This window comes from Triticum aestivum, chromosome 1D (assembly GCF_018294505.1).
Source record: "Triticum aestivum cultivar Chinese Spring chromosome 1D, IWGSC CS RefSeq v2.1, whole genome shotgun sequence".
In the NCBI taxonomy this organism is placed as follows: domain Eukaryota; kingdom Viridiplantae; phylum Streptophyta; class Magnoliopsida; order Poales; family Poaceae; genus Triticum; species Triticum aestivum.
The window spans coordinates 443,735,481-443,758,584 of NC_057796.1; the positions used below are offsets into that span (position 1 = coordinate 443,735,481).

General features: G+C 45.7%; 2 protein-coding genes across 2 annotated transcripts; one reads left to right on the forward strand and one right to left on the reverse strand.

Moving 5' to 3' along the window:
- Positions 1-6,257: 6,257 nt before the first annotated feature.
- LOC123182770 (uncharacterized) lies at positions 6,258-8,740 on the reverse strand. Its single transcript, XM_044595433.1, has 2 exons — positions 8,182-8,740; positions 6,258-7,334 (listed from the first exon to the last, which is right to left on the reverse strand). Exon 2 carries the CDS (start codon positions 7,312-7,314, stop codon positions 6,355-6,357), a length of 960 nt encoding a protein of 319 aa, XP_044451368.1. The 5' UTR covers positions 7,315-7,334; positions 8,182-8,740; the 3' UTR covers positions 6,258-6,354.
- A 1,258-nt stretch (positions 8,741-9,998) lies between these two features.
- On the forward strand, positions 9,999-12,278 carry LOC123174036 (NADH-quinone oxidoreductase subunit B). Its single transcript, XM_044589983.1, has 2 exons — positions 9,999-10,541; positions 11,706-12,278. The coding sequence occupies exons 1-2, from the start codon at positions 10,159-10,161 to the stop codon at positions 11,938-11,940; spliced, it is 618 nt and encodes a 205-aa protein (XP_044445918.1). The 5' UTR covers positions 9,999-10,158; the 3' UTR covers positions 11,941-12,278.
- Positions 12,279-23,104: the final 10,826 nt, after the last annotated feature.

Sequence of the window (23,104 nt, forward strand, 5' to 3'; positions counted from 1 at the left end):
TTTATGTAGTGACTAGGTTACCGCATCCCTCATGTCATCGATCATTAGCATCTTAGGTGGGGCCAGGAATTAGTATTGTTTGATTTTAATATTAAAAAATCCAAAGGTATTTGTTGGTGGAGCACAACTGAAAACAAGGCCACAAGGATGAAACAATGGTTCGGAGAACACAAGGAAGATGACTAAACCAGACCATCATTGTGGCAGTAATAGTGTAACAACCCATGTAAGAGAGATACATTCATGACGTGTATGCTAACTGATTTACACACTACTGCCCCTAACATTTTGAGCTTCATCTATATTCTTGGTAGGTTTTGTTACCAAATACCTTGATGGGTGATCTAAATAGGTAGTTGCGCCAACGGGTGGATGCTACCACATACTCTGTTGTGTGTAGTGTGACTTAATTGTTCATGTGAACATCTACGTCCTCGTGTGCCGTCGAACCATTGAAGCTCTACTTTTGGGTGTTTTCAGTTGCAATCGAACATCAATGGGCACCAATGGGAGAAGTGAATCACCACTTTGGATCACTGTGTTCTTGCATTTCTTCGACGCATCTATGTGATTTTGCGCTATTTCTTTCTTTCTCTTTTATGCTTTGTGAAATTAAATAAGATATGCATGTGCTTCCTGGTCAGCAAACTTGCGAAGGTAATTGGTAAGTAACCGGTGTTTCTTGGGTGCCTACCTTGCTTCACATGCATGCATAAGATATGTACCGGTGGTTGAACAATTGATGCTTTTGGTGTAACCCCAATCTGTACGGGTATTGTATCTATCTATTGAACATGTGATGGAACTGATATGCACCCACATTCGAGGTTTGTTTAACAAATAGGTTAAAGACAGCTAATCTAGAGTTCTAACTGATATGATCTTCGATCTTTACTTTGGTGATATGAAATTGCTTAGCAAACTACTTGAGAATCAATGAAGCACCACTAAAAACTATTAATTAGTTTGCCTACTTTAGCATGCATTGGTGCACACATATAACATTACTATGTGTTTATGGTATATTAGGTGAGGTAACCTTACTGGATCGCGGTTATACCATGTACCATTAATTTGCCTAGAAGCTCATGATATATGAGGATGTAACCTTGATAGAGATATATATCTGTTGGGTGGGGTAACCTTGCAGGACAGTAGGTCTCATGTTAGTATTAATTTATTCAGAAGCTCACAATATATGAGGATGGAGCTTTCTTTTCACCATGTCACTTCTCAACCCAGTTCATGATAAGTGAGGATGTGGCCATGCTTTCCCTCAATACCCGTCTATAGAAGGGAAAACTAGCCTAAATACAAGATATGGGTGAGCTGAGAGAAGATCATTCAAGTTCAGACTTTTGTCAATAGAAATGAGAGGGATCAGAAACACATGTAGAATGTGTTTGATGTATATGCTGAGATAAAGTTCGGACCAGAGTACATGACCCTAGCCCAATTAATTTTAGAAAATGTGAAGAGTTACAGGAATGGAAGACATATGTGAGTTTATACCACATTGTCGATAGACAAAGATGTAGACGGACATATAAGGGGCCCTTCATGGTCAAATTAGATGGCGTGACAAGAAGAAGCTATGCTATGTGTGTCCGTTTCTTCCTGAACTACTTCAATTCTACATGCACGACGTCCAACTTCAGCATGCAACAAAGCATTTGTCTACATAACAGTCATCACATCAGTTCTATGCCATCATTAACTAGTTCATATCTTCTCAGTTTGTACGTGTATTCACATCAACAGGGAAACAGTTTGTGCGTGTATCATTTTCCTCTTCTCTGACCATGATTATTATCTGATTACTAGGGTCTCTAACCTTTCTCTGCATTTATTATTTGGACATGATTACATGAAACTACTCTAATATATCCCCTGTTTCTTAGAACAGTGAAATCTAGATCTAGTCTCTCTGTATGTACATCTATGGGCGCCAACTCACTCTGATACGAGTTGATGTAAAAAAAGATGCCTAACACCATGATGAGTTAAGCAAAATTGATGCTTCCCTGCTCTCACTTATAAATACTACTAGATCGTTGATGGCACACATTCCTGCATTTTACACCGTAATGTTAGGGATTGGTGCAAATATACATAAGGGTTTTTTCTTTGTTTAAATTGGCAGTAACTAATAATATGTATATCTGTCAGTAATTTTTTGAGCTGATTTGTCGTACTGTACATGTGATGAGCTTTCTCTTCTTGTGAGTGTGTTGGGGAAGGGCATAAGAGCTGGGATGTGTTTTTTTTAAATGACACCAGGCTAGACTACAAAATTATGGTTGTGTTTGGATTCGATCTAAGAATTAATTGGACGACCAACTCAAAAAGAAGGAAAGAATTACATGGTCTATATGGGGCGAGTCTATGTGTTGCTTTATGCGAGAAAGAAGACCTGCAGTCGCCTGCAGGGAGACCGTAGTGGGCCAACCCACTAACCACGTGGTCTGGTCACACTTTTTTTTTTACTTTGTTTGTATTTTTTTAATGGAACTTTCGTTTACATTTTGAAAATAACAAGTACATATACTAAGAAAAAACATTTTAGTTATTTTTTTTAAGTGTTCACCGCACATTTAGAAAATATAAATGCAGTGTAAAAAATTGTTGGCCTAACTTTTAGAAAATGTTTGTATGTGACATTTACAACATGCTGACGCATTTAAAAAATATATGTACATTTTCCAAAAAAATGTTGTACAATGTAAAAGGAAAGTTTGTGTAATTGTGAAAAACAATGTTTTTACAATTCGAAAAGAAATTGTATGTTACATTTAAAAACATGTTCACACATTCCAAACAAAATATTGGTGACACTAAAAAAAGTTTATCCAATGTAAGAAAAGTGTTCGCATTGTGTTTCTGAATAATGTTTGGTATCATATAAGTATTTTAAAAATATTAAACATATATAAAGATGTTTTAGATATATGCAAAAAATGTATAATGTGCATGAAAAAATTAGACATAAACAATATGTTTGAAAAAAATATTTGTATTTAAAAAATATTAAATGTGTATAAAATAATGTTCCTGAGGTATACAAAACATACAATGTGGATGAAAAATGCTAAAAAATAATAATAAATACAGATAAAACTGAAGAAACCGGTAAAAACTGAAGTGTGAAAATAAATGAAGAAAATCAAATAAAAATAAAATGGCAAAAGAAAAAAGGAAGAAAGCCAAAGAAAAATAGTGAAAAAGATCATTTAAAGATCATCCAAAGGCTACGGAAATAGCTGCCTTTAGGATATTAGGCCTGGGCAGGGACAATTTTTCTTAGGGCATGTACAATGGTGCTATCATGACTAGGAAATGGGTGCATGCTTACACTGATTTATGGCTACTTCAGTTTGTTCATGATGAGCTCACGTTAACTTGTTATGAAGGTACTTGTTTTTTCTTTCATATTTTACAGTTATAGGTGGCTTACTATTTTCTTTGGTACCTTTTGATTTCCCAAGTGTTCTATTCATCATGGTTGACTTTTGCTGGTGTTCATGCTTATGTTTTTTCTCGAAATTTACTATCTTTTAACCGAGCTAAAACTAAAACTCAGTGTTAGTTATATTGCTAATGGCTTGACTCTTTGTGGTCAAAATAGCAGTACTGTGTTTAGTAACATTGGTAAGTACTTGTCAAGTGAAGGCATGTCATAAATGAAACCTGAAACCGTGCTACTGATGTTTCCTTGTTGTTCGTAACTTGCGTGTCTTTTTGTATTGTTCTTAACCACATGTGCCATGTGGTAACTTACGTGTTAGTTAACCTGATTTAAAAAATCATGAAATAATTATGATTTTCCTTTTTTACAAGTTCTTGGTTTAAATCATATTTTCATTTCTTGCATTCTAACTTAGAATTTCTTTTATCATGATTTTTTTAATGATGCTATGAGTCCCTGTTCATATTTATGAGCTCTTTGTAAAATCCACGAACTTTGTTCACTTTAGACATTTTGTGTCAAAAATTCAACCGAAGTTTTTGTATTCCATAAAATGATTATAGTTTTATAGAAGAATCTAATTATATTTTTCACTAAAGTATCTAATTGTATTTTTCACAAAAGTAACAATCTAATTGTAAACATACAGTAAATAAACTACTAGTAGTCAAGTCAATCATTTTGCCTTTCTTCCCGTGGAAGAAAGAGGACCCTTTGGCTAGGGTTTCTCGTGCTTTCTGTCGGTGCCGTCGCCTGTCTACCTCATCTTCTGTGGTTTTAGGCAGTGGCGGAGCTTGCACTACAGGAATCAGCTACTTTGCCGTCTGCCACGGCAGACGGCAAAGGCAAGGATGGCGGACGGCAAAAGGCTCCGGCAAAGTAGGCATCGGTAAAGAGCTTCTTCGCCGTCTGCTTTTTGAAGCGGACGGCAAAGGGGCATTTGCTATCAGCGGCTGACGGCAAAGAAAGCCGACGGCAATAAATGCGTTGTTAGTCCGTTAGACGGCTAACGGTAGCCTTTGTCGTCCGCCGCTGACGGCAAAGAGCATCCGGCCTTTGCCGTCCGCCGAATGACGTCAGCTGGACGTCACTGCGGGACAAGCCTTTGCTGTCTGCTGTTGTCCTTCTTCTTCTTTCCTTTCTTCTTCTTCTTCTTTCCTTCTCTTCTTCTTCCCCTTCTACATATTCTTCTTTTCTTCTTCTTCTTTTTTCATCTTTTTTCTACTTCTTTTAATAATATAACTAATTATCTAAAACCCATGCACTAAATCTAACACTAACACATATCTAGCACTAAATCTAACACTAACACTAACACATATCTAGACCTAAATCTAACACAAACAATTAAACAGCAAAAAAAGAAAAAACAGAAAAAAATAACTCACCGGAGCTCGGGGGGTGGTGGTGGCGACGGGGGCGGCGGGCGGCAGGGTGGCGGTGGCGACGGGGGTGGCAGGGCTCCGGGGCGGTGGAGCTCAGGGGGAGCCGGCAGGGAGGCGGGGCCGATGGGCCGCGGTGGCGCCAGGGTGGTGGGCGGGTGGTGGGGCGGCGGGGCGGCGGGGCAGTGGGACGGTCGGGCGGCGACGTGGTGGGGCGCCGGGGCGGCGGGATTGTGGGGCGACGGGGCGTCGGCGGGTGGGAGGCGGCGGGGTGGTGGGGCAACGGGGCAGGCTGCGGCGGGTGGCGGGGGCGGTGGCGGGAGCGGCGGCGGGTGCTGGGGGCGGCGGCGGGTGGGGGGCGGCGCCGGGCGGCGGGGGGCGGCGGGGGGTCGATCTGGTCATGGAGAGAAATAGAGAGGAAGGGGGTGGGGGGCTCGACCGTTAGTTAGGTTAGTGAAGTTAGGTCTTTGCCGTCCGCCGTGCTTGCGGACGGCAAAGAAGGGAGCCGTTAAGTTTTATCTAATCAGCTTGTAAGTGGGGCCACCTCTCTCTTTGCCGTCAGCCAGCGGACGACAAAGAACTGGCTGATGGCAAAATCCTTCTTTGCCATCAGCAAGTTCTTTGCCGTCCGTTTTCCGTAAGCGGACGGCAAAGACCTTCTTTGCCGTCAGCTAGCAGACGGCAAAGAACTGGCAGACGGCAAATAAGCTAATTCCAGTAGTGTTGAAGCCCAAAGGTGGGCGGGCCAAATAGAAAAAGTAGCCTGTGGGCTGCTGTTTTAAGGCCCAGAAGAAGATATATAGTGTATAAAATTCGATGGGCTTGGCGGGCCACGGCCTATTCAGCCTTGCTGAAGCTCCGCCAGTGGTTTTAGGCCCATGGAGCCGTAGTGGATCCCGGCTCCTACCCGCCGGGAGGGCTTTGTTTTTTCATGTTTTTTTGAGTTTTGTTAGGGTTTATATCCTACTCAGAGAGGCGTGACAGTGGCTGCTCTCTCAAGATGGAATAAGGTTCTTCCCGTCTAGTCCCCGTCCAGATGGTGTTTGTAGCATCGTCGGAGGGCGTGTGGAGGTTTGTCTCCGACGTATCTCGCGGGATTGGGTCGGCGTTTGTCTTTTGGTGGATCAATGTGGATTTTATCTTCGTTTGTCTGTGTTCGTGTGTTTACATGTTGGATCCTTCCGGTCTATATTTCTCTTCATCGGTGGTGCTGGTTTTATGGAGTCTTAGCACGACGACTTCCCAACTTTCTACTAAAACAAGATTTGCCCAGTTCTAATAAGGAAGGGGTGACGACCAGTGGCGTACCCAGCAATGAAATGAAGGGTGTGCACACTCTAAAAAAAATTCTACTAATCCAAGTGTCAGACAATATATGGAAAATAATAACATGAATAGCTCAATTCAAATTTCACAACAATTTAGTTCACAAAATATATCTCAAATATGCGAAATTACAATACGAATAGTCTTACACAAAAGAAGCACAAGTAGAAAATTACATCACTAGGTAACTCTACGTTTTTGCATTGCCATGAAAGCATCAACTATGTCATCTTCACTTACTTTCATGAACACATCTCGTTCAATAAATGTCACCAAGCAATCATTCAAGCGATCATCACTCATAGTAGTCCTCAACTTACTTTTCACTAGATTCATAGCTGAAAATACTCTTTCAACACTCGCCGTCGCCACCGGTAAAATCAATATCAATTTGATGAGTAAGTAGACCAAATCATAAAGAACATGCTTCTTTGTTGCAACAAGCATAATAGAGAGCTCACCAATATTACTTGCATTTCTAAACCTATCATCTTGTCTCATATCATCAATGAAAGTAGTAAGTTGAAATTCTAGCCTTATCAAATCTGTGCTTGATATGTCCATGGGATAGAATTCAGCAAGTCTCATTACCTTGAGTGCATCATAAGAAGCAAATGAGTTGATTGGATTCAAAGCCGACATGCAAATAAGCAACTCCGTATTAACCTCATCAAACCGATTGTCAAGCTCTTGAATGGTTTGATCAATGACACCAAGATATACCTCTCTTCTATAACGATCATCATTTGTTTGTACTTCATAATACCGACGTGATCTTCCATGATGCTCATAAGTATCCTCCCACAAAGGAACTTGAATGTCATGTTTGTTGCAAAATAAGGTTAGCTTTGCAAGAAATTCTTCCCAACCATGAGACCTCAAGTGTTGCATTCTACTCTTTGCCAAACTAACAAGTGCCATTGCATTAACAATATCTTGATCTCTCTTTTGCAAAGATTTGGACAACTCATTTGTATAGCCAAGAATAACAAGCATCAAGTGAAGATTGAAAACAAAGTCAAATGATTCAATGGCTTGAGCAACTCCACGTATTCTTGTCCACTCACGTTTTTGTGAAGGATCTTTTCCAATAGCATCAAGTACTTCAAGGATTGTGGAATACATGCTAACAATGTGCATAATGGTTTTAAAATGAGAACCCCAACGAGTATCGCCGGGTCTGGCTAGTCCCATCTCTTGATTTAGCCCACTTCCACTTTCAATCTCACCAATTTCAAGTGCTTCCAAAACCTTTTGAGCTCTAACATCTCGAAGCATGTCATGGCGCTTACAAGAAACTCCAACAATATTGAGCAAGTAAGAAACATGATCAAAGAACCACAAACATGGTTCATTTTCCTTAGCCACGGCTATAAGAACCAACTGAAGTTGATGTGCAAAACAATGGATGTAATAGGCAGAGGGTGACTCATTCATGATCAATGTTTTCAACCCATTAATCTCCCCTTTCATGTTGCTTGCCCCATCATATCCTTGCCCACGCATTTGACTAGGAGTCAACTGATGATCTTTAAGCAAAGTTTGAATTGCATCCTTAAGTGACAATGAAGTTGTATTGGCAACATGAACAACTCCAAGGAACCTCTCACATCCTCTTCCCGATTTGTCAACAAATCGTATGCAGAGAGCAAGTTGTTCTTTATGAGATGCATCACTAGACTCATCAGCTAGGATTGCATAGTGGTCATCACCAATATCTTCAATAATTCTTTTTGTTGTTTGCACCGCACAACATTCAATTATTTGATTTTGTATCTTTGGACTAGTCAAGATGCAATTCCCAGGAGCATTGTTCAAAACAAGTTTATTAACTTCTTCATCATTTTCTGAAAGCCACTTAAGAAGTTCAACAAAGTTCCCCCTATTGCTAGATTCTTCACTCTCATCATGTCCACGAAATGCCAATCCTTGGTTCAAAAGAAACCTCAAGCATCTAAGTGAATAAGTCAGCCTAGCCTTGTACATACGCAAATCCTCTTTATCCACCCTCACCATAATGTTATCAATTGATGGTTGGGGTGCCACAAATAAATTGTACTTCTCTTGAGCTTTGTTGTGAATGCTGTTAATACCACCCTCATGTTTGTCTAATGCATCAGGCTTATACCAATTTTTCCAACCACCTTTAACAAAGGCATCACCCTTAGGGCCCCCATTCGATTTGCCTTTGAACAAATAACACACAAAGCAAAATGCAGCCTCATATTTGACACTATATTCTAGCCATTTTTAGTTCTCAAACCAAACAAAGTTGAAGTGTCGATTTTTACCATACATTTTCTTGACTTCAAAGTTGTGTGCATATGGTTGGACTGCATTCTTTGTAATGTACCGTCTCCGAACTTCGTCTTGATCATTAACATCATAATCTGAAATAGGAATCCTTTCCCCTGGATCAGGTGGAAGCCTTTGAATATTATAGGACCTTGCATGTGGATGTTGGGGTGATGGTTGCCGTGGCGCTTCATCATCAATATCAATGTCAATCTCTGCATCGGAATAGACTGGAGGTGGATCAATATCAATGCCAATCTCTGCATCCGAATGGACTGGAGTGGATCAATATCAGGTTCAGGTTGCTCTTCGGCTGCAACCTTTCTTGTTTTTGCCTCATAATTCCGGAAAAAAGACTTAATGTCACCATTCCTCTTCATCTTCAGTTCTACAATTAGAACATAATGTCAGCAAGACAGCAAGACAACAGAACAAAAAATGGCACACGTCCCAGTTTTCAAACATACATTTGTTTCAGAAAAGCATCGGTTTGCTACATCAGCTTGTAAGCATACGATTCAGAGCAATAACAAGCATATGTTTCAAAGCAGCATCCGAAATACATCAGTTTGCAAACATATGATTTTCAGCAAGCATATGTTCACAGCAGAAGCAAGCATCAGTTTGCTATATAAGATTTTCAGCAAGCATATGTTCAGAGCAGAAGCAATCAAGCATCAGTTTGCTATATATGCAAGATTCAATTTGAGAGAACTGTAGGGGAGGCCGCCGAGCGCACTATGCTTGTTGTTCAGACAAACATGAGCGCACTATGCTTGTTGTTCAGACAAAAATTAAGCATATGTTCAGAGCTGTAGGGGAGGCCGCCGTCAAAACTCACCCACGAGGCCACGACCGGGGCGGGGAGCGGTGGAGCGGGAAGGACCGGAGGAGAGGAGAGCGTCGGGAGGCGGGAGCAGATCCTCCGGAGACCGGAGCGGCGGCGGCCGTCTGGTCCGGGTCGGCTCGACGGCGCCTCGGCAGGGGAGGCGCGACGGTCGATGGCCGCGACCGAAGGAGCTCCAGCGGCGGCCGCCACGCGCGAGAGCCCAGCGGCGGTGGCCGAGCGCGAGCGGGGAGCGACTGGGCGGAGGCGGGGAGCGGCGGCGGCGGCAGAGCGAGATGCGGTTGTGCGCCTGTGCGCCTGTGCCTCTCTCTCGCTCGCTCACAGTGGAGCCCGAGAAGATGAGGTGGGCCTGGGCTCAATAGTCAACAGCCAAATTTTCTATATATATAAAAAAATCCCAGATTTTCTGGGTGTGCCACGGCACACCCGGCACACCCTCTGGTTCCGTCACTGGTGACGACGGTGGCATGTGTTCGGCTCCCTCTTATGCTTGTAGTTGTTGCTAGGTGGTCTTCGGACCTAGGTGTATTTTTTATTTCTGATGTTCTTTGTACTACCTTCCTAGTTGATGAATGATTTTTCTAAAAAAAAGACAGTCCAATTTCTAAAAACAGAAAAACAGACAGTCCAATTTCTAAAAACAGAGGGAAAAAAACAGAGAAGGATACGTGTCTCCAGGGCCAACGGCACAATGCTCCAGGCGGCGCGCACCGCTCTGCGCATTTGCCGACCCTCTCCAGCGTACCACGCCATCCCCCGCCACCTTCGGGAAGCCACAGCCCACACCTGTCCCCCGCCACCGCCGTGCGTCTCCGGTCTCCGGCGCCCATCCCCAGTCCGCCATGGCGCTCCTCCTCCCCCGCACGGCGCGGCTCGCGCTCCTCTCCGCCGGCCCGCGAGCCTACTCCTCCGCCGTCGGCGCGGCGGGAGCGGGAACAGCGGCGCCCGCGCCGTACGGCGGCGGGGCGCCCGCGCCGGCGTCGATGCCGAAGGCCGCGGAGTTCGTGGTGTCCAAGGTGGACGACCTGATAAACTGGGCGCGGCGGGGCTCGATCTGGCCCATGACGTTCGGCCTCGCCTGCTGCGCCGTGGAGATGATGCACGCCGGCGCCGCCCGCTACGACTTCGACCGCTTCGGCGTCATCTTCCGCCCCTCCCCGCGCCAGTCCGACTGCATGATCGTCGCCGGCACGCTCACCAACAAGATGGCGCCCGCGCTCCGCAAGTACGTATTTACGTGTCACCTCCGTCTGCCCATTTCTTTTCTTGATTGATACACTTCGATCCGCGCAGGCAGGGGGCGAACATTTCTAGCCTACGAATTTGCTTTGCGCAGGCACGTTTCCTCGTGATTTACGCCATGTTCCCCGATTGATTGCGTGCGATATGCTACGTGTCCTGAGCATTGGTGCACGTACATGTTGGTGTGATCATCATGACTGCACTGCATTTTTTTTTTTGCAAATATCACCTATCAGAAAATGTGATCATCAGGACTAGAACGTTTTCATACATATAACTGTGTATGCTTACTAAATTAAACTCTACTGCCTCCTTGTTGAAATGGCAGCCCTGCATTTAAATGTTTCTGATGTGTAACATAAAATTATTTCAAGAAGATCAAACCTCACTGGTAAAATATTGTACGCCTGAAAATTCTTAATTCTTCCTAAGATGTTCAACTTGTGGTTGATGTCTCTCTAAATATGATGTGCACATACTATCACACCTGTTCTAGTCCTAGAAATCCAGTTTGGCTATTTCCAGATTGACAAGACTTGTTCTTAGCTTGACATGCTATCTTGATTTGCTTCTATGGAATAAGAAACAGAAACAGAGTGACATAGGCACCTTCACAATTACAAGTTTATTTGGACGTGTGCATCCTAGCTATGGAGAGGCTTGGTGTGTGCTCATTATGTTGGTATCATCTTGATGCTATGTTTTGAGCCAATAAAATTCACCCTTCATCGGAAAAAAACAAGTTTATTTGGATGGTTATTGCATTAAGTTGATTTGAATGGTTCTTTTGCCCTCTGCAACTTGCTTTTGATTGCGATGGATGGTGATGCCAGCTTTCTTGAAATAGCATAGTCATGATGGTTCATTGCAATTTCTTAAGGTTTCTTGATTCAAATATCCTAACAACAATGTCCTAAGAACACAAATTTGTTTTCAAATAGATTGATTACTTACCACATGTGCCACAATTTAGCTTAAAGCATTGTGTTCTTTTGCTAGTAACCGAGTTCCTTCTTTTAATTTGAAAAAAACAGTTTGCAGGTACTTATAACATTTTATTTTGGTTGCATCTGATTGATAATACCTATTTAAATGTGGATAACATCTAGATGTATATGACATTTTGAGCTTCACCTATTCTTGGCAGGGTTTATGACCAGATGCCAGAGCCTCGATGGGTAATCTCAATGGGCAGTTGCGCCAACGGCGGTGGATACTACCACTACTCATATTCCGTCGTCCGTGGGTGTGACCGGATCGTCCCCGTGGACATCTACGTCCCGGGATGCCCTCCAACCGCTGAAGCTCTACTGTACGGCGTTCTCCAGTTGCAAAAGAAGATCAACAGGCGTAAGGATTTCCTTCACTGGTGGGAGAAGTGAGTCAACAATTCGGACCACCTGATTCATGCAGTTCTTGTACATATCGCTCGGACTTTGTGTCCTTCCTTACTCTCTTTCTTCCTTCCTTTCTTTCTTTTCTGTTTGGTGAAATAAGCGAAGCATCTGCTTCGTGGTCAGCAAACATGTGATGGTAATGGGTAATTAAGTATCTGGTGTGTCCTCTGTGGGTTCTTACCGTTCTTCACAGTTCATGAACGTACTAGTGGTTGAACAGGTGATGCTTATGGTTACCCCAGTTTGTACTGGTATTGTATAACTGTGTAGCACATGTGTTGGAACTGATATGCACTCTATGGAATTGTGACGATGTACACTGATGGAGTTGTGTGTAATAATTACATACTCCCTCCGTTCGTTTTTATAAGACGTTTTAGACAGCTAGCTTTGAGCTGTTTTGGGCATTGTCTGAACTTTCTAAAACGTCTTACAAAAGTGAACAGAGGGAGTAGGTCAGAAGACCGCCGACTGAGAGTTGTGACTGCTTAGCATTACGATCTTAGCTTCAGTAGCCCGAGACCGCTTTCAAAACCACTCGAGTATATCAATGAAGCGCCATGGAGAAGTATAACTAAATTTTGTGTACTTGAGTAGGCAGTGGTGCACATATCGCACTAGTATGTGTGTATGATATATTAGGTGAGGAACCCTGCATGATAGCAGGTCTCATGTTATATCATGTAGCATTTATTTGCTGAGAAGCTCATTCTATACATGAGGATGTGGCCTCGCTTCCCCCCTATCAAATTTCCCAATCCCATCCATGTAAGAGAAAGTAGCCAGCTGAATCCCATCCATGAAAGAGAAAGTAGCCAACCGAAACACAAGACAAAGAGCAGTCTAGGAGAAGATCATGCAAGTTCAGAGTATTGTCGATAGGAGCGAGAGGAATCAGAAACACATGTTGTCTCTGTTTGGTGTATATGCTAAGTATGTCGTGGCTTTTGTGTAAGGGATTTGGACATTACAGTGACCGGGCTATCCAGTAACGTAGTCCATTGGTTGTGATTTGTGAAGGGGAGTTGTATAGATCAAATCTAGTGGACTGCGCGAAAGTCGGAACATTCATGGAACTAACATCCTATTGTAAACACTATTATGTAACGAATTCATGGTACTCAGCAGTGCACTGACGGGAAAGTGCGCAACAACCTCTGTTTTGACAGTGTCCCCTGGATTGGTATGTAGTATGTTCTTGTATTCGGAAACGTGGCAAGTTGATACTCAATCATGAGAGTGCGGTGTTCCGGGCCGACGAAAGACTAGAAAAACTGATAGAAAGAAATATGGCTGCTTACCCACGCTCCCTTACCCTGGCTGAAACTGAACACTCAGGGCCTCTTTGATTGGTCAGATTCTCAAAACACAAAAATAGGAAAAAAACACATGAATAGAGTGTAACTACAGGAATTTGGATGAATTAGTGTTTGATAGCACATGAAATACAAAAAAATTCTATCAAGTAATTTGAGTGGATGGAATTTTTTCTCCAAAATGTAGTACAAAATAGAATCCTATGGAAAACAATTCTCCAACTGCTAAAGCTCTACTCTACGGTGTTCTCCAGTTGCAAAACAAGATTAATAGGCGCAGAGATTTCCTTGACTTGTGGGAGAAATGAAATTAGCACTTTGGATCAACAGGGTCATGCAGTTCTTATCACTGGGGCTTTATGTTCTTTTCTTTCTTTCTTTTCTGTTTGTTGAAATAAGTGAACCATGTGCTTCCTGGTTAGCAAACATCACGTGGTAATTTCTAAGTAGATGGTGTGCATTCGGTGGGTTAATACCATCCTTCACATGCCATGAGCAAGCTAAGTACTGCTAGCTGAACATTTGTTGCTTATGGTGTGCCCAGTTTGTACTCGGATAGTAGTACTACACAATGTATCTATGCTAAACATGTGATGGAACTGATATGCATTCTATGCAATTGTGATGTAGTGCACCGCTGGAGTTGTGTGTAACAAATAGGTCGGAAGTCCCCTGACTAAGAGTTGTGGCCGCTTAGCTCTTCAAACTTAACTTCAGTAGTTCATGACTGATTCGAAAACTTTTGAGTACCAATGAAGCGCCACGGCTGATTTATTTTGGTGAGTTATCCCAACACAAGATAGCAGATCTCATGTAGTAACATGTAGCATTGATTTTTTTCAGAAGCTCGTGTTATATGAGGATGTGGCCTTGCTCCCCCCATCACTTCCCATCCCCATCCATGGAAAAGAAAGCAGCCAGCCCAAATATAAGGCAATAGTCTTGTTCGATAGGAGTGAGAGGAATCAGAAACACATGTTGACTAGGTTCTGTGTCTATGCGAAGAAAGATCTCTCTTGTCTGTGTAACACTTGGATATGCAGGATTTGGACATTAGATGTGACCATGTGATCCAGCAACACATAGTTTATTTTTAATTTTTTAGGAAAGCATATTGCTTTATTACGAAACGGTATGGGCATTGTTGGCCCTTACAATTCCAGCAATGTGCGTCGGTACATCATCATCCCATGCAAGGGTTAAATCAGATGGAGCACTGAGGCCAAGTTGCACTAGAGCATGAGCAGCAGAATTAGCATAGTCTCGCTTACAGTGGACAATCATGCATTCAGAGAATGACAGCTTAGACTGGAGTTGATATCCTATATCACTGGGCCTCCATGGGCAGTCTATCAAACGTTTGTTGAGGCCTTGCACCACCAGAAGTGCATCAGTCTCAGTGATTAGCAGCACATTGTTCATTGGTTGTGATGGAGAGTGGTATGGAACAAATCTAGTGGACTGCATGAAAATTGGAACATTTATGCAACCCCGTTCTAAACACTAGTACTACGTATCGTGAACTCAGTTTTCTCGACAACACATCAAAGGAATCAAGAATCCTAGGATAGCTTTGAAGAAAGATTCACCGAGTTTGAGACCACTCCACATACTGAGGAGCACCTAATTAGCGGGTACCCCTTGGGGGCACTGTTTATGCGCAAGAGCGCTCCTATTGTGTCATGTGGTGAGCAGGTGTGGCCCAGTAACGCCACGTCTCGTGCGCTGGGCGCACCAGCAGGAAACATGTTTTTCTTCTACACGTGTTTTTGGTTTTTGTGGTTCTTGGATTGTGCTTGGGTTTTTTCTAGGTTTTCATGTTATTTTTTGTTTTTCTCACGGAAGCACACCGTATGAAAAAAACACAGTTGTGCTTCGCGGTGAAGCACAGCTGTGCTTCCCAAAAGTGAAAAGCACATTTGTACTTTAACGTGAAGCATATATGTACTTTCCAAAAAGTGAAAAACACATAAAGCACTAATGTGCTTCTGAAAAATTGCAAAGCGTAGCAGTGTGCTTCACGATGAAGCACAACTATACTTCCAAAAAATGAAAAGCACAGTTGTGCTTGACGAAAAAGCACATTTGTGCTTTCGTGTGAAGCACATTTATGCTTCCCAGAGTTGTGTTTCCAGGAAAAGTGAAAAACACAGATGTACTTCCACTGGTGTGCTTCATGGTGAAGCACATATGTTCTTCCAGAAAGTGAAAAGCAGAACTGTGCTTCATGGAAAAGCACAGTTTTGCTTCGCACAGCTGTGCTTCCACGAAAAGTGAAAAAGACAGATGCCCACGAGAAGTATATTTATGCTTACTGAAAAGTGAAAAGCAGAAGTGTGCTTTGCGGTAAAGCATACAGTGCTTCCGTGTGAAGCACACCTGTGCTTTTTCGAAAACTAAAAACCACATGTGTGCTTCACAATGAAACATAGCTATGCTTCCGCGTGAGGCACACATGTGCTTCTGGAAAAGTGAAAAGCATAGGTGTGCTTTCCGAAAAAGTGAAAAAAAAAACACAACTATGCTTCCGATTTCTAGCTTTTTAACTCCTTTTTCTCTTTTTTGTTTCAAGTTTTTTTGTATTATTTTGGTTTTTTCTATTTCCTTTTTTTGCTTTTTTTCAGGTTTTTCGTGAAAAACTCATCCAGACCTATTAACATGGGATCTACTTTTGCAGATCTCGATGCAAGAAACCCAAAGGTGAAAACGGTACGTAATTTGAACGCACAGTTCAAAAAGGTAAAATGTAAAGAAAACGAATCTGTAAAAATAGTCAAAACTCCTGGGTTGTGACAAATGTCTACATGTGGCACTTGTCAGGCCTTTGCCTTCTAACTACTCCCTCGCAACACTTCTTCATCACGGCACTGTTTGATTGCCACCCTGAGGGTCACGCCTGAGAAAAATCAGTGCCTGACAATAGCCGGCGAGTCATGTGATTTTTGCCTGGCCAGGCAAGTTTGAGAATATGTTGTATGGTTGGCAACCTGGCCTGTGAAGTGCTTAGCTGCTAGATGCTTTTCGATTTAAAAAATAGGCTCACGTGGGTGCCTTGTTTCGGTTGTGATTAGAGCTCAGGCAGCGGCCAGGCTCAAGAGTTTTTCTTTTTTGACAGAGGCCAGGCTAATGATAGATGCGTGCATCCCAAACAGGACACAGGCACGTGCCAGGGAGGTCGTCAGGCCCGGGAAATTTTCTCAGGCCTCCAACCAGACAGCCACTATGAGCACGAGGGCTTCTCCTTGGCCCATCCATTCCTGGATCGTTCACTTCACGTAACGACCCGTTAGAAGAGTAGCGGTGACATTTTCTCAAAAGGATGAAAAGTAGCCCTGACATATTTGACGGTGGATTCTATATGCCGCCCACAGCACCCCCACAGATGGGCAGTCCCAGTTCACGACAACGAGTTACTTTTGTTGCTTTTTTGTTTGTTGTTTCTTTTCTGGTTCTCTTCAGGATTATTTTGGTTTTTTATGTTTTTTCTTTCCATTTTTAATTTCGTATTCTTTTTGTTTTATTTTTCTTTTTATTGATACATGATGAACATGTTTTCATATGTACTGAACGTTTTTATAATACAAGTGAACTTTTTTGTAATACACGTAGAACCTTTTATAAATACACAGTCACATTTTTTGTAATATACGATGGAACATTTTATTGATATACAATGAATATTTTCATAATATAAAATGAACATCTTTAATACATGGTGAACTTTGTTTAAAATATACGATGAGCATATTTTTAGTATACACTGAAATTTTATTTAATATGCCGAACATTTTTCTAATATATGGTGGAATTCTTAAATATACAATGAATATAATTTTAATATACACTTAACTTTTTAAAACTCATATTGAAAAAAATAGAAATATATTTTTACCTATTTACGTCTGTAAAACATCAGCCGGTTTTTATGTGTGTGTGTGTGGGGGGGGGGAGGGGGGCAATTGACTAGAAAAACAAAGAGAAAAAAACAACATATAGCTTTTGCGTGAGAGTGGGCCCGCCGTTTGCATTGCATGCACCCGTGGCCTTTGTTGTTTGACGCCCACGAACGTCATAGAAGAGGTCTCATATTTGTCCTCAACATAATGCCCCGTGCTCCAATCTGTTAGAATACAACTTGTAATAGGATTAGGACTCCTACTCGGTTTGTAATAGGGCTAGGTAAGGTGCGGCTTGGCTCTAATATATACCTCTTGTATTGGCACAATATTGCATCAGCAATTATTCAATACAATTCTACATGGTATCAGACTTATGATCCTAGGGTATGGCTAAACCGCCGGCCTCTCCACCGCCGCCGCCCGGCTACTTCGAGCGGCGCGCCGCCATCGTCGCCGCCATCGTCGCCGCGGCCGCGGCCTCCTCTGCCTCTACCTCTACTCTAGCTCTACCTCCACCAATACCCCCTTCCATCTCCTTCACCGACATCATCTCCGATATTAGCCCCTACATCCCCGTAACCCTAGACCTCGCTGCTCACAACTACTACCATTGGCGTCACCTCTTCGACGTCCATCTTGGGCGATGCAATCTGGGCTCTCACGTTGCCGACGACTCTCTTCCTCAACTTCATGATCCGCAATGGGTCAAGGATGATCTCGCCATTATTCAATGGATCTACATCCGAGTCTCCACAGAAATCTTCAATCTCGTCCACTATGACGGTGCCTCCGCCGCCGATCTATGGGCGGGCCTTCGTCAGCTCTTCCAGGACAACGTCGACGCTCGCGCCAACAACCTCCACACTGAGCTTCAGAATACGGTGCAAGGTGATGCACCAGTCGGCGTCTACTGCCAACGCCTCAAGGCGATCGCGGATGAACTCCGCGAACTTGGTGATCCGATCGAAGATCACCAGCTTATCAACATCCTCCTCCTCGGTCTCAGCGAGCGGTTCGAGAAGCAGGCCTCCTTCATCCCTATGATGCGCCCGCGGCCCTCCTTCGCCGAGGTTCGCTCGATGCTCCAATGGGCCCATCGTGCCCTAACTACGAAGGACTCCCGTCCTCAGGTCTTCACTGCTTCTCCTCGCCCGCCTGCATCGACGCCGCCACCGCCACCTCCACCAACAGCACCTCCTCAACCATCTGGCTGGCGTCCAAGTCCCAACTACCGGGGCAAAAACCCTAGGCCGCCGCAGTTCTGCACGACGCCTGCTCCTGCTCCGCCCCCGGCTCCACCAACTGCACCATCACCGCCCCCGGCTTCATCAACTGCACCACCGCCGCTGCCCGGATGGCGCCCATCTCGTGATCCATGGACAGGGCTGGTCCAGGCGTGGCCTATGCCCTGGCCCGCCCCTACGCCATATGGTGCCCCGCCTGCTTATACCGGGGGCTGGCAGCCCGACGCTCGCCCTCACACCGGCGCGCCCATCCTCGCGCCCCGACAGCCGACGGCCGCGTACCACGCTGCTCCCTCCTACGCGCCACCGATCTACAACACCAGTCCTTATGCATCCTATGGCGCTCCATCGCCCCCCTACATGCAGCAGTACAATGATGGTGTCTCTCTCTTTACGCCGATGCCGGCCCTACTGCCAACGCCACCACACCCGCCAGCTCCCATGCCTACACCGGCCTCTACTTCGACTCCGAGCTGGGACCAAGCTGAAGGAAATACGCCCTAGAGGCAATAATAAAGTTATTATTTATTTCCTCATATCATGATAAATGTTTATTATTCATGCTAGAATTGTATTAACCGAAAACATAATACATGTGTGAATACATAGACAAACATAGTGTCACTAGTATGCCTCTACTTGCACTACAAAAAAAAAGACACATCCGTGACATTTTGGGCCGAACGAATTTTTTTTCTGTCATACATATGACACTTCTATGACGATAATTATGACAAAACCCGGTATCATCATAGATGTGGTGGGCTCCTACTTCTATGACAAAAAATCATGACAGAAAATGGGCTTTTCGCCCTGCGCGGGCCGGAGACGCAGCTGCATGACATTCTTTGGGCCGTCCATGACGGAAAAAACCGTGGTAGAAGCGAGGGGGAGGAAAATTTCAGGGAGTCCCCGGTTACGGTGGGAGGTCGGGGGCCGAGCGATGCGCGTTTTTCTCGTACACGTACGCGCGTGTGTGCGAGGCGTTGGCTCTAACTGAACCCGAGCGATTGCACTACAGGCTACGCGTTACTGAACCCGGGCGATCGATCGATGGCTGTTAACTGAACCCGATCGAGCGATTCCTTCGCTACTGCTGCTAACTGAAGCCGATCGATTGGATGAACAGTGAGCGTTGCAGGGGGGTTGGATGAACAGTGAGCGGTGGCGTTGCCTCTGGATGAACATGACCCCGTGGTGTGGAGGGCTGGATGAACAGTAGATGGTAGAGGGGTGCCCGTGGAGGGGTGGTTGAACAGGACCCCGTGGTGTGGAGGGCTGTATGAACAGTAGACGGTGGAGGGGTGCCCGTGGAGGGGTGGTTGAACAGTAGCCGGTGGAGTAGCGCGCGGTGGAGGCTGGATGAACAGGAGCCCGTGGAGGCTGGAGGAGGTCGACGGTAGCCCGTGGAGGCTGGAGGAGGTCGACGGTGGAGATGAACAGTATCCCGTGGAGTCCCGTTTTGCGGTACGCCACACCCCTCCCGATGAACAGGACCCCCGTTTCGACTGTAGGAGGTCCGTTTCATCCGTTTTGCGGTACGCCACACCCCTCCCAATCAACAGGACCCCCGTTTCGACCGTAGGAGGTCCGTTTCGTCCGTTTTGCGGTACGCCGCACCCCTCCCGATCAACAGGACCCCCGTTTCGACCGTAGGAGGTCCGTTTCGTCCGTTTTGCGGTACGCCACACCCCTCCCGATCAACAGGACCCCCGTTTCAACCGTAGGAGGTTCGTTTCGTCTGTTTTGCGGTACGCCACACCCCTCCCGATCAACAGGACCCTGTTCCGAACGTAGAAGGTCCGTTTCCTCCGTTTTGCGGTATGCCAGGCCTCATTTCGATCGCCTGTTCCGTCCAAGCCCTCCCGATGAACACGACCACGCATTCCGTTCCGACCCAGCCGGTTGGCTCCCACGCGTTCCGTTGCCTCCCGATGAACACGACGCATTCCGTTGCCTCCCCATGAACACGACGCATTCCGTTGCCTCCCCATGAACACGACGACGACGATGTTTCTCCGTTCCGGCCCAGCCATGTATACGAGCCCTGGCCGTACGTATGCGCGAGTAGGCGTTCGAGACCCCGCCCGTATGTACACATACGTGGCCGTATTTTCTTTCTTGCACCCTGGCCGCTGTACGTGCGTGTACATGCTACGTGCGCGCCTCTACTACGACACGTGCGCGCCTCTACTACGACACGTGTGCGCCTCTACTACGACACGTGCGCGCCTCTACATCGACCAGTATGTACGTACACGTTCGCGACCAGAATGACAACGCTACGTACGCTTCGACCAGGTGGGTCCCGACTGTCAGGCACTTCCTTGCCTGCGAAGATGTAGCTGGTGGGTCCCAGCAGTCAGGGGGGCGAATCGTTTTTTTTCGGACGCACTTCCTTGCGTGCGAAGATGTAGCCGGTGGGTCCCAGCAGTCAGGGGGCGAATTGTTTTTTTTGCCCGGACGCACTTCCTTGCGTGCGAAGGTGTAGCTGGTAGGTCCCAGCAGTCAGGGGGGTGAATCGTTTTTTTTGGCCGGACGCACTTCCTTGCGTGCGAAGATGAAGCTGGTGGGTCCCAGCAGTCAGGGGGAAACGTTTTTTCCGCGTAATACAGTGGCATGTCCAGTGGGTCCCAGCTGTCAGGTGGAGGAATCATTATTTTCCGCGTAATAAGGAGGCACTTCCTTGCTGCGGCCGTGGACCCAGCTGTCAGCCTCTCCACGTACAGTCCACGTCCGATGGAAGTCGTTCCTTGAACACGTTGACCAGGCCGTGCCGAGAGCACCACGACGGTGGACGACGGCAAGGCCTAGGAAGGGGACGACGCGGAGCCGGGGAAGACGCGGCAGTGGAAGCCCGCGCGGAGAGGAGTACGAGGGTTCACTGGTTCGGCTGCGGTGTGAGGCTGCCGTCGCCGCAGGGCCTGGCCAGTGGTGGGAATAGTAGGGGGCGGTGAGGCCTCCGCGGCAGCACAGCCGTCCACGGGAGGCAGGAGCATGCGGCACGACCGGCGCTGCTTTGGGCGGCTGGAGCAAGAAGACCAGAGGTTGAAGAAGCACTACGGCCATTGGATGGACATCGTGTGGTCACTGGAGCTAGAATCGTTCATATTGACTAAGTTGACAAAGCCCTCCGTCCCCGTCAACTTAGTTGGCCCACAAGTCATCCTCCCACTATGGTGGGTCCCAGCTAGCAGGGGGTATTCATTTTTTGTGCGTAATAAGGAGGCACTTACTTGCATGCGAAGATATAGCTGGTGGGTCCGACATGTCAGCGGGGGGAACGTTTTTTCCGTGAAATACAGAGGCCCTTCCGGTGGGTCCCAGCTGTCAGATGGAGGAATCATTATTTTGCGCGTACAGTCCATGGCCGATGGATGTCGTTCGTTGACCACGTTGACCAGGCCGCGCCGAGAGCACCATGGCGGTGGACAACAGTGAGGCCTAGGAAGGGAACGACACGGAGCCGGGGAAGACTCGATGATGGTTGCCCACGCGGTGGGGAGTACGAGGGTTTACTGGTCCGGCTGCCGTCGCTGGAAAATAACAAGAGGTGTGGGTGAGTAGAGGAATGGCCTGGCAGCAATGAAGTAGGGTGGGGCGGTGCGGCCTGTGCGGCAGCATAGCCGGCCACGGGAGGCGGGAGCAGGCAGTCCCACCGGAGCTGGTTTGGGCGGCTGGAGCAAGAAGATCAGATATTGAAGAAGCAGCACGGCCGTTGGATTAACATCCAACGGTCACTGCTGCTAGAATCGTTTGTGGACTAAGTTGACAAAGCCAAAGTACACATCAACCTAGTAGACCCACAAGTCAGCCTCCAAATCTGTCCCAAACAGCATACAGCCCGAAATTTCTAGCCAGATTCAAATTAATTTTAAATCTAAATATACCCTAATTTAAATTCAATGAAATTTTACCCGCACAAAAACAATGAAATTTAAAATATCAAAATTCGAAAGAAAACAGTATTTTGGAACTAATTGCCTGTTTGCTGTATTTTTTCATTTTACAGCCCATTTATTATTACTTATAGCCCATTTCTTATTACTTATAGCCCATTTTCTGGGCAAAATGCATCCCTCCTCGTCTTGAAAGATTTCCGGCCCAGCAGGGCGTAGAAAAGCAAGTAGGCCTACGTTGGTTATTCTACAAAAAAACAAAATAGTTGGCTAGCCATTTTCAGAAAGGAAAAAAACAAACTGGGCTGGTCATGTGCTAAACATATGAAATAAAAGCCTGGGTTAGACGGGCCACGGGTCCCGCACAACCCAGTTGATACCCTTCTCCGTCCCGACAAAACAAAATTACTGCGCGCACTGCTGGGTCCCTACTGTCATCCTCACCATGTACAGTCATCTCCTTATTCCTCTCGGTTGTTGACCATGTTGACAACACCGGAGGGCGGCGCCGCGGCGAGCGAACCAAGGCGAAGGACGATGGTGAGGCCTCGGACGGGAACGAACAGGAGCCGGGGAAGATCACAGCCAGCCGTGGGAGGCGGGAGCAGGCGGTCCCGCCGGCGCTGGTTTGGCTTTGGTGGCTCGAGGAAGAAGAGACTGAAGAAACGCGACAGACGTTGAATGTCAATCCAACGGTCAAGGTTGGCACAATCGTTTGTTGACTAAGCGGACACCAAGTAGCATACTTTTTTATATATAGGAAGAAAACTGCGAGGAAAATGCGTTTGTCT

What these genes read in the sequence shown, in the direction of transcription:
- LOC123174036 (XM_044589983.1), top strand. Translation starts at nt 10,159, where the DNA reads ATGGCGCTCCTCCTCCCCCGCACGGCGCGGCTCGCGCTCCTCTCCGCC. An exon ending in ATGGCGCCCGCGCTCCGCAA is followed by an intron (nt 10,542 to 11,705) that starts GTACGTATTTAC and finishes TATTCTTGGCAG; the next exon opens with GGTTTATGACCAGATGCCAG.
- LOC123182770 (XM_044595433.1), bottom strand. Translation starts at nt 7,314, where the DNA reads ATGCACATTGTTAGCATGTATTCCACAATCCTTGAAGTACTTGATGCT.